The following is an 11393-nucleotide window of genomic DNA, read 5'->3' as shown; positions in this document are numbered from 1 at the left end:
ACTCCTCCGCCACTTCCGTCCCGTCGTCCCGCCGTCCCGACGGACACCTTTCTCCCCTCCCCGCCCTCCAGGCTGACCTGACCTGCGCGCGGCCCGCGCCAGCGCGCCAGCGGACACGCACCGCATGTGTAAACAGTCGCTTTCTATTAACCTCTGCCGGTGCAATCAAAGCCCCGCCCTCCCGCGGGTTTATTAACTGGACGCGTGCTCTCCGATTCGTTCCGTCCCGCCAGAGAGAGGAGAAACCGGAAGGTCGCTCGGGCTCTGGCGACTCCGTCCAACCACTCGTGGACATTTCGGAATTTGAACGGCGGTGCAGGCCGACTCGTTTCCTAGTCAACTTATGTAATTTTGAGGTTGCGGCGACGCTCTGCGCGCCGCGCTCCGCGTAGACACGGTAGACACAGACCGCGGCGACGGCGACTGTTGGCGGCGACCGTCTTATTCTGTCCCTCGGCGTCGCGGCCGCGCCGGGCCGCACCCCCACCCCCCGGCGTCGCGACGCATCTGCCCGGCGACGACGTCGGCGTCGTGGTCGCGTCCCCAGTCGCCGCCACCAGGCCCCGTCGCGCGCACCACGCCGGCCCACGGCCCCCGGCGCCGCGAACGCCAAGTAGTGCAGTGTACAAGTGTGCCAGTGCCTGGCCAGTGCAGTGATAGTGTGGTGTTTTTGCTTGCAGACGCTCGTGGCCGAGGCCTCCCTGCCCTCGGCGTGCGCGTGACGCGTACCGTCGGCCTCGTGCCCGGCCCATCGTGTCTGGCACGAGGTGTGTCCGAGGCAGCAGCCGCCATGCCATGAGATGGACCGGCCCCACGGCCAGACGCAGAGCCAGAGCCGTCAGGCCGCGCCCTACCGTCTGCAGGTGTCTCGGCCTCTGCTGCACGCCTACACCATCTCGGACATCGCGGACGGCAATGAGCCGGTGGTCGGGTACGCGCTGCCCGTGACCAAGGGCGCCAAGCCGCAGCCCAGCTTGCTTGGCCTCGGCCAAACCATGGCCGCGTCGGCCGCCACCCGCACCCCCACCTCCAGCCCCAACCCCAACGCCCCCAACAACAACAAGAACAAGTTCGGCGCCGCCGAGCGCGCCGAGCCCGAGGAGGACATCGCGGCCATCGCCAAGCAGATCTCGGACCACGCGGAAGCCATTTACCAGACTTGGAAGTCGCGCGGCCTCGCGCCGGCCGAGATCCTCAACATGCCGCAGAGCGTGCAGAGCTCGCAAGCCATGGAGCAGCTCGTCAACAAGTTCGTCGTGGAGGACAAGGCCCGGCAGGCGGCCCAGCGGCTCAGCCCCGGGCTCGGCCAGCCCGCGTCGCCCACGCCGCGCGCCGTCGAGAAGCTGGTCAACAGCTTCGTGGCGGAGGACAAGGCGGCACGCCTGCGGCAGACCTCTCCCGGCCTGGACCTCGGCCTCGACGACAACAACAAGGTGGCGTCGTCGCGGCGGTCGCCCGTGCCGTCGCCCGCCATCGAGCAGCTCGTCAACAACTTCGTGTCGGAAGACAAGGCGCGCCTCGCGGCGCAGCAGCAGCAGCAGCACCAGCAGCGCGGAGGGAAGAGCCTGCCCAGCTCCATCCAGTTCGCGCTGCAGAAGTTCGAGAACAAGCAGACCTCCTCGCCGACGGCCGCGACCACCCCGCTGGACGGGCGGACGTCGCCGACCCCCAAGCCGAGCGCCACGAGCCCCGGCCTGGCGCCCGCCCAGCCCACCCGCATCAGCCCCAACAAGACCGTGTCGCAGCAGCCGCCGCTGCACCACCAGGAGATCTTCCTGGAGACGATTGAGACCTCCTTCCCCGAGGACCTGAAGCCGCAGCGGGGCTCGCCCGTGGACGCGGTGGACGGTTCGCCGGCGTGGCCGCTCAAGCACAAGCAGCGGCCGTCCGTGGCGCGCGCCTCCGAGTACCTGGACGAGGTGGCGCGCGAGGAGGAGCGCCTCATCAACGCCCTCAAGACGGGCATCATCCTGGCCGAGGACAGCAAGCAGAACAAGAAGGCCGCCTCCCCCACCGCCTCGCCCGTCAAGAAGAAGGACAAGCCGGCGGTGGACTTGGCCAGCAAGCCGACCATGAACGGCGTCCGGCACCCGTCGCCCTCCGCCGCCAACAAGGTCCCCCACCCCGCGGCGCGGCCGCGACAGACGTCGACGCCCTCGGGGTACAACCAGGCCAACGGACACTCCCCCAACCCAGTGCGGCCCTTCCTGACGCGCGGCTCGGTGGCCGAGCGCGTCCTCATCTTCGAGAAGTGCCCCAGCGACCTGCTGCTGGACAGCAAGCGGAGGCCCGCCCCGGCCTGGCGGGCACCCCAGGGCGACGTGCAGGCTCGAGCGCAGGTAAGCCTCGTCGGCCAGGTGAAGGAGTGCGACAAGCTGGTGGCTAGCTTCGCAGCGGGTAGCTCAGCCGCCTGGCACCGGCCCCGCTGCCAGTGTACTTAAACACGCCCATTCCCTTGGCAGGCCGGCGGGCCGGCAGGCCGCTGCGATCCTAATAGGAATGTTAGCATAGGTCAGGAAGGATTGCTCTATCGCTGGCCGCTCGCTGTGCATTTTCTTTTGCCCCTCCATGCCCGGCCTGCCCGCCGCCCGCATACGCGCAATAATTTGCCTCTCCAGATGGCTTTCCAATCCGAGTCCGTGCCCTGCGCTGCCCTCGGCTGCCCTACAAAGGCAGAGCCCGGCAGAGCCTACATGTCCGCGCGGCGCGCACTCCAAGGCCGAAGGACGTGAGGACGTGAGGTGAGCCCTGCGCAGCCCTGCCGCTCCCCGCGCAGGCCCTGACACCCTTCGCTGCCTTCGGGTCGCGCTCGGGTCGCGTTCGGGTCGCGCTCGGCCAGTCCTCATCAATCACTTCTCCAAACATGTCCCTCCGCGATTCGTCAGTGGAATCGTGACAGACATTACCCCTCGCGCCTGGCGTTTGAGATTGTGCAGCGTGGAGGGGAGAGTGGTGATGCGGGCGTCAGGCCCGGGGGCCGTGCCTAAGTCAGAATAACCATTTCAGCAGCGAAAAGTCAATTTGATGATTCTCCTCGATGGCTACACCGATGGGGGTGGAACTTCGCTGGTGCAGCAGAGGTCTCGGAAAAGTGGGGCGAGACGCAAAAATGTAGGAGACGGAACCTGTGTGTGTGTGTGTGTGAGTGCGGGCGCGGATGTAAACAAAACAGCCCCGCGAGGCTTGGCCGGGCTTGGCCGGGCTTGGCTGCGTCTGGCCGAAAAGGAAAGGAAAGGTACACACCGGACCGCTCGCCTTTCTGAAACGCAGATGCCTCGTCGAAAATCAAATCGAAAATCTCGAACGAAAACATGAAAATAACCTGACCGTCGCTTTTTTTGCGGTGCTTTTGAAGGAACCGGGCGGCGCGGCTGTTGGAACACTCTGCGGAGTCTGCGCTCTGCACGTACAAATGACTGCAGCACTTTGCCATTCTTTGAGGAAACGTAACGCCGCCGCCGGTGCGCCGTGCTCGCCGTGCTCGGCCTGCAGACCGATTCCGAGAGTCGTTTTGGTCGCTCTGTCTCTCTCGCACCTACCGGCGGCGCCCTACGAGAGCGAGAGAGGCAGAGCGACGAAAACGACTCTCGGAATCGGGCTTGGCCGTACGGCCGTTCCGACACACGCCGCGCCGCCGCGTCCACGTTGCCATGGCAACAAAGACAGCCCCGCGTACCGCGACGTACCGCGAGCAGCCGCGAGTACCCGCACTGGAGTTCTCGGCGTGCGAGCCAGATTTTTACGATACGCCACTCCCGCCGGCCTCCGCCATCGATTTTCCCGAGGCGGAGAGGAGAGGAGGGGCATCGCTGCGCTCCGGAGAGTCCACACCGACCCGCACTTTTCGCAACATCGCCATTTTTATTTTTCTACCCTGCTGTCTATTTTTCGTTCTCGCGGAATCTTTCCGTTTGGTCGTGATAAACGCGTGGAGGATTTTCTCCACGTTGCTCGGCTGGGCAGGCGGGCCGCGGTGGACTGCAGCGTGCAGAGAGGCAGGCTAGGGCAGGGGGAGACGATCGCCGGCAACATCATCATCGTCGTCTCGACGATCTATGCAAACAATGCGTGCCTCGAACGGCATCAGCATTACCCCTCGGGCGCCACGGGCAACACGGGTGGCCTATCCCCCGTCTCTCTCCCTCCACAGCACCGGACGGGGACGCCTGGGAAAACGTCAAAAAAGGTCCTGCCGCTGCGCTCCGCGGCTCGTTGGTCCAAATTAAGTCGTGGTACTACTAACAAGCTGGCCGACGACGACGGGGCCGTCACTTTTTATCCGCCTTTTTGCGCCTCTATCTCTAATTGCCTCTCCATTGACGGCAATCAAACACCGGATAGAATGGCTTCTTCAGCGCAGCGGATAGGCGCGCCGGATAGAGCGACCTCGTCGTCGTCGTCAGTGCAGGCTGGTTCCGCGACCAGTGCGCTGTCTGTCTCTCTCGCACTCGCGGGTCGTCCCGCAGCGGTGCGAGAGAGACAGACTGGCCGGCAATCAGCGAGGCGTCCAGGTGTGTCGGGGAGGATCTCGTTGATGCGCTGCTGAGGCCTTGCCTTCGGTATTACCCTTGCACTAACACCTCCCCCTCCCCGCGTGGCGCAATTGGAGCGAAATGGCCATTTAGGGCGTTTCGGCCTTTGGGTCGCTCGCATGACGAAACCGCAGCCACTGCTCATTACACTTACCTGGCCTCCCCGCGCCTCCACGGCCAGCCCGCCACCGCACTCTCGCCATCGCCTTTGACGCGTGGCCGGCGCGTGGCCGGAGCGTGGGCGGGGTGGGGGTGGGGTGGGGTGGGGTGGGGGGGGTGGGTGGGGTGGGGTGGGGGGGTGTCGCCACAAGTATTGAATATCACCGCTCGAGGTGCAGCCTGCAGGCGAGAGGGCAAGATGCCGCAGTAAATCTAGCCTCTTTGTCCGGGGGTAAAAATCGGCGCGGGCAGTGTACCCCCACCACCGCCAGCGCTGCGGCGGCGGCCTCCCCGACGGCGGAAGGCAGAAGGATGAATCCCTTAGATTTACGGCAACTCGCTCGGAATTCGAGCAATAGCGAGCGAACCGAGCGAACCCCGGCGCTGCCTTTCTGTGCCCTTGTGTTCGCCCCCTCCCCTCCCCCCCTCCCCTCACCGGCCTTACGTGCTGCGGTGGCACTGGGCATGAGTGAATGCGCTCTGCTCGGGTCGGAGTGCAACGCGGGGTGACGTTGGCGTACTCTGCTACAAGAATTTCCAATTACCGACTTATCCTTCCGAAAATGACAAACGGAACAGAAATCAGCTTTGCTGTCAGGACATCGCGCGGGGCGAATAGTTTCGTCACGGCTACAGCGCTGCCGTCCGAAAACAGAAAAGAAATACTAATTAAACTACAACTTCGAAACCTAAAAATATCCCCGCGATGAAATTTTCGTGGTCCTGGCACGGGTTCAACTCTTTTCAGGGGACCGGTGCGGATTTTTCTCTCCGCCTCTGAGTCACCCTGAGGTTCATTCAAGGCTGTGCGAACCGTCTCCCCGCCCTTCCCGTACGTCGGGAAGACAAACCCTAAAAAACAATTGAAATTCGTCAATAAAAAAGTCACGCATTAATCTGGAAAACTTGGCAGTGGTCTTCTTCCTGGATGAAGCCATTTCCTTAATCGCACGACTTTCGCTTATAATCACCGCGGATCGATGCTACTTTGCTATTTCTGATGAGTTCCGTTCTCACGCACACACACTCACCCATTCACACGCACACACACACACTGCTCTGCGTCGCGAGCTATATATACGGCAGCTTTTTTCCCCTCAACTTTCTCTAAATTGTCGCCGCCGCGGCCGCCAGTCCGGCCAGTGGTTGGTGTGTTTCTGTCAAGGCTGCGGCTCATTATGGAGTTGGAGATGTGTCTGAGGAACGCGTCGCGAATCGAACCGCCGCTGTGTGTGTGTGTGTGTGTGTGTGTGTGTGTGTCCTCTGGCTTCTCAGTGCGATGACCGCATCCAGGAGCGAGCAGTTCCAACGCCAGGGTTGCCACGCGGGCCACGCCCCTTCTGGTGCGAGATGAGGTCAGAAGACGCGCCGCGAACCTCGCCGCGCCTCTTGTCTGTCTGTCTGTCTGTCTGTCTGTCTGCCTGTCTGTCTGCCCGCCCGACTTCTGCTTCTGCTTCTCTCTCTCTCTCCCTCTTTTGTCCCTCTCTGACTGACGAGCGTGGACGTGCGAGTGCGAGAGAGTGCTGCAAACGAGCGCAACAGAGTCGCGCACATTCACATCTCATCAGTCAGAGACAGACGGGCGGACAGACAGTCGGACTTGGCGGTCCTGATGGCCTATCAATCAGCCGGCGCGGGGCGCGGGGCGTAACCATGGCAACCAGGTGCGCACCTGCCACGGCGTCGCCCACCCGCTGCAACCCGATGACCCTCCCCTTCGTCCTCTGCTTTTTGTCTTTCTTTTTGTCCCTCCTTGCTGCTGCGGTGCCGCGAGCGGGTCCATTGTCCTCGTTGCGCTCACGGACCTCGTGGAGGTCCTCGTGGAGGCGGGCGGGGCGCCGCGGAGCGCATCTGGGGCGCATCATTTGCGCGGACTGCGGCGCGGGCGGCGCCTCCATGGTGATGCCCTTCGCTTCCTCCTGCCCGCCTTATGCATCAAGCTAGAGTCAAGCTGCCGGGACAAGACTTCGACTTCGGCGAGTTATTTGTGCACGCCGTGCCTCGGGCCGACAGGTGTGGGTCAGTCCGCCGCGGTCCGCCCCGGTCGGCGCACTGCGCTGGACGCTGGACCCGACTGTCAGGCTGTCAGCAGGACACCCGATTCGGCCACTCGGCCATTCGGCCCAAGACCGCGGTGCGTTCGAAAAGCCGAAAAGTCGTCGCTCTCTGTCGCACCCCCTGGGGGATCGGCGGGGAGACACGCGGCCCTGCGGCGTGCGTGCTGCCCGGCTGCTCGGCCTGGCGGCGCTGGCGGCCCGGCCCCGGAATCCGAAGGACCGCCGCGAGACGTAACGTGCTCGATTCGATGACGCAAGGACGCGCCGCTCTGCGTCGCTCGCGTCCTTTTCTCCGCGCCTCGCGTTGCCAACTTTTGAACCCCGAACAACGGCGCGCCCTTCCTGATTGCAGGGCGGCGGTGCGCGCCGACGCTGCACCTCGTCGACGCGCGTTTCTTGCTGGTTGTTGTTTTTTGCGGCTCCTCATTGTCGAGCACGTGCGCGCGCAACGCCTTCCCTTGCGGCCGTGTGACGCGACGGATGCGACGCCCAGGCGCGATGGGCCGGGGCCCGGCTAGGCCCGGCTAGGCCCGGCCGGGCAGACTTGGACGCGCCGAGCCGTGGCGAGTCGCGGCGCGTCTAGCGCGGAAGTATTTCGGGCGCCCCCCGCCTCCCCGCCCCCCCGGCCGCCCCCGGGCCCCGCCGCCGGTCACACACGCTGCACCGCGCCGAGGCAGCCAGGCAGGCCCGCCCCAATTTCGTGCAGCTCGCGCCCGGTCCAGTTTATCAACAAAATTTGTTTTCGTTTTTGCCGGTGTAGCTTGTAATTATGAGGCGTAATGCCGCGGCCCGCCCTGTGTGTGTGTGCCCTTTGCCGTGATTGGCAGACGATGACGCCTCTCCGAGACGGCCAGCCAATCAGGTGAGCGCATCTGCCTCACGCTCGGCCGCACGCACGCGGCGCTCGCACGCGGCACGCTCGCTTGCATCTTCTTCCTGCCGCCCGGCCCGGGTCGCTCTGTCTCTCTCGCACTCGCACCCCGACGCGCCTGGCCCTGCGAGTGTGAGAGAGAGAGAAACACACAGTTCGGAATCAGCCGTCGCTGTGATGTTCGCCTCATAAATTCCGACGGCGACGCCGTTTCGTGGCTGAAACGGTGTGTGAGCGTGTTTGGGGGGGGGGGATGCGCATTGGCCCAGGTATTCGTTATATGGGGCTAGGTGTTGCTGAACTTCCCGCCAGTGTGGGTGTCAAAATCCGCGCCTTGCAGTGCAGGCGTGACGCTGTGCGATCGTCCCCACCGTCCATCGTGCAGTGCAGGCGCCGCGCGCTAACTCGACTGAATTCCCCGCGCAAGGCATCTCGTTGTCTCCGTTTTTTTCCCGACCGCGTTAAAAATAAAACAGTGGCGTAGGTAAGCCCGAAGTGTGCGGGGATGGATCAGGTTCTCCTCGCCACCGGCGGCGCTCTGTTCGGCCACGGAACCGGCTCCGGACCTCCGGACTCCGGACGAAGGCAGGAAGACGACGCCGCGCTGCTATCGCCTCGACCGCCAATATTTCGCCTTAATTAAATTACGTCATTTTCCTTTTATCTGTGTTTTCGGCGCGGGCCGGCTCCTCGGGTTACCTCAGGCTGGGTGTCGGTGTGGGCCATGGGAGCACCCATTACGAAGCGAATCTTTGCGGGCCTTTCGGCCCCAATAAGTGGAACGAATTTATCGCCGGGTCGGCCTCTCTAATTCAAAGCCATAATTCTCGTCTATCGTGGTATCCCGTGGCCGTCGCCATTTTTAGCAGGGGAACATTCCGCTGCTGCTGGATGGAAATGTTTATGATTGGCGTGATTGGAGTTTGTGGTGCGAGTCCCGAGGCTGCAGGCCGACATTTCCCGCGCTGCACTTTCTGCCGCGACTGTACGTACCACCACACCGCAACTTTGTGCCGCTGTCAGGTGCGCCACCCTCGGCAGCCGCGCCAGCCGCGCCGCCACACCCCGGCAGGGTTGCCACCCTCTTGACCCTGTCAGGGCTTCCTTGCATGGCGCGCCACTCGGCGGCACTGCAGCGCTCGCCTCGCCAGCCCCCTTACCCTTCCTCAAGACAAAGCCCAAGTTTTGGCCATTTTCGAGTAGCGATTTTCGTTTCTGTTGGAATTTTTCCTTTCTGATGCAAATTTTTCTTCTTGTTGCAATTTTGCTTCATGTTGCATTTTTTGTTTCTGCCTCAACTTTGTGTTTCTCTTTCAATTTTTGAAAAGGAGGGGGGGGATTTTTTTGGGACGCTTGGGAATGGGAAGCCGTCTTTGCTCATCCCGCCGTAGATCTACTTTCTGAGTGGGTCTCTGTGCGTCGACTCAGCAGTCCCTCTGCTCTCCCCCCCCCCCCCCCCAGCCGCAGCGACCCCGCCGCACCCCTTCGCGGCCTCTCATTTCCAATTCCAGCGCTGTATGTGGGGCAGGAAATAAAGAAAAGGGGTTGACGCGGGCGAGGGACGGGCGAGAGCTAGCCGACCTAGAAAAAGAAAAAAAGAAGAAAGAACGCGGCGACTAACGTCGTCGCCGCCGCCGCATACACTGCTCTAGCCACCCGCAGCAGCGCGCGGCAGTCGTCTGATCGAACTTGTCGTTGATTCGACGTGAAAAAGTTCCCCCGACGGCCTGGCGGCCTGGCGGCCTGGCGGTGTCGGGGCAGCGAGCGCCATGCGAGCGCAGCACACTGCCAATTCCGGTGCCATTGCCGCGCCGGAAACTGTCAGCCAGACCGAAGGGCCGAAGGGCTGAGGGCCGGGAAAGTTGGCGTCCTTCCCTGCTCTCTGTCAAAAACGACCTCGGCCCGCGCGAATATGTGTCGGCCAACTCAGCTTCCGCCGCGGCCGCCTAAGCTCGAGCAGGTCCACAGTGGGCTGGAAGACAGTTGGAGGCGGCCAAAACTCTAGACGCTTTTTGAGCTACAGAGTCGCTAAATGGGGCTCGAATCAAACGTGTGACCCCACCAGTGGATTGCTCTCCGAACGAGGAATCGATTGGTGGGGTCACACGTTTGGTTCACGTCCCATTTAGCGACTCTGCAGCTCAAAACGCGTCTAGAGTTTTGGCCGTTGGCGCCGGTCTGCTGGCCCACTGTGCGGTCGTGACGTGCACCCCAGGGAAGTCCGGGAAGTCCCGCGGCCACGGGACACTCGACCACCCGCTGCGACACTGCGATATGGCCGCGGCTGCCGTCGCTTGCGTCGCTTGCTTCGCCCCGCCAACTCGGAGGGCTTCATCTCCTCCAAGATGCCTATCGGACACGCGGCGTGTCGTGTCGCGGTGGGTGCGGGCGGTGCGGGCAGTGCGGCGAGGCGGATCATGACCTGCAGCACGTACTTACAGTGGGCCCGCCCGCCCGGCGGACCGGACCGGGACCGGCCGGGACCGGCTGCGGGCAGGCCCAAAGGCCACGCGCCCGGTCGCCAGCCGGTGTGCCGCCGCGACATGATGACCCCCGCGATGGTCGCCGCTTCGCCGCTTGGACCCGTCGGCGCGCACCCAGCCAGCCGCTTGCAGTGCGTCGTGATGGCGGTGCCGTGGCGGCGCCGTGGCGGCGCCGTGGTGGTGCCATCGGCTGCGTCCGCGCGGCGCCGGGTTCCCATTGGTCCTCTGCCGTCACGGTGGCGCCCCGGACGCAGCCCAACAGGTGTGCAGCGGGCCTGGGGCGGGCCTAGGGTAGCGGCTAGCTAACGAGACGGCCAGCTCGCCTCGCCGGCCGGGAGGTAAATTTCGGGAAAGCCGCCCGACGGGTGCTGGGGCCCAGCCGAGGGCCCCGCTGTCTCCCTCGCAGCCCCGCGGCGCGCGGCTCGAGAGCGAGGGAGACGCACAGCCCGGCGAAATGAAACGCGAAGGAAGGCCTGTATCGCCAGTCTCCCCGCACGTGTGCTGCCTGCATCAGGCACGCCGTACGCCGCGCCGGGCATAAAACCAAAAAGAAACCAGGCAAACCCAGGCCGTGCCGTGGCGCCGTGGCTCATAGACCAAGCTTCGATCGTAAACGGCGCCCGCTTGTGATTTCGGCTCACTTGAAATGGTCGCTAATTTACGATCCGTGACGGGTCCTCTGCCTTTACGACCAAGTGTCCTCGCTGAGCAGCACGAAAAAAAAAATCCCAAAGAAGTATGCATGATTGGATGCCATCATTGAAGCATGTGTTTGGTTTTACCGTCTTCCGATAGATGCTGCCCGCATGACATTTCGAAACCTTATCATCATGCGAACGAAGGTGGGGAAAAAAGAAGTATCCGCGAATGTTGCTAAGTCGACACCCACGCCCGCTCTGAGTCACGAGGGAGTCTGTCTGTCTGTCTGTCTGTCTGTCTGTCTGTCTGTCTGTCTGTCTGTCTGTCTGTCTGTCTGTCTGTCTGTCTGTCTGTCTGTCTGTCTGTCTGTCTGTCTGTCTGTCTGTCTGTCTGTCCGTCCGTCCGTGTGATGTGCGTGGATGCTGGGGGCGTTCCAAGCGGTCGCAAGGACCAGGTGGGCTAAACGTTCGGTGCGGGTAAAAGGAAGTGAGGCCTGAAGCAGAGAGCACGAGAGGAGGGGGGGGGGGGGGTCCCCACGACTTGAATGTACCTGGAGCGTACGTCGGCACCGCGCCAAGCGAGCCGGCGCTGTTAAAAATATGCAAATCATCCCTCTGCTCTCTTTGAAGGCTCCGGAATGTTTATCGGCCAT

At 63.2% G+C, this 11393-nt stretch overlaps 1 protein-coding gene across 2 annotated transcripts in view; it reads left to right on the top strand.

Annotated features, from left to right (window-relative positions):
* Window positions 1-680: 680 nt before the first annotated feature.
* The window catches only part of LOC117640057, a 37224-nt gene continuing 26511 nt past the window's right edge, over window positions 681-11393 (top strand). For both annotated transcript variants that reach the window (XM_034376277.1, XM_034376278.1), the window contains exon 1: window positions 681-2339. In XM_034376277.1, the coding sequence (XP_034232168.1) occupies window positions 801-2339 (1539 nt within the window). In that variant the 5' untranslated portion in view covers window positions 681-800. The remainder of the gene's footprint in view (window positions 2340-11393) is intronic.

The sequence above is a fragment of the Thrips palmi genome, unplaced genomic scaffold (genome assembly GCF_012932325.1).
Source record: "Thrips palmi isolate BJ-2018 unplaced genomic scaffold, TpBJ-2018v1 HiC_scaffold_12, whole genome shotgun sequence".
Taxonomy (NCBI): Eukaryota; Metazoa; Arthropoda; class Insecta; order Thysanoptera; family Thripidae; genus Thrips; species Thrips palmi.
This window is presented reverse-complemented; position numbering and strand designations above follow the sequence as displayed.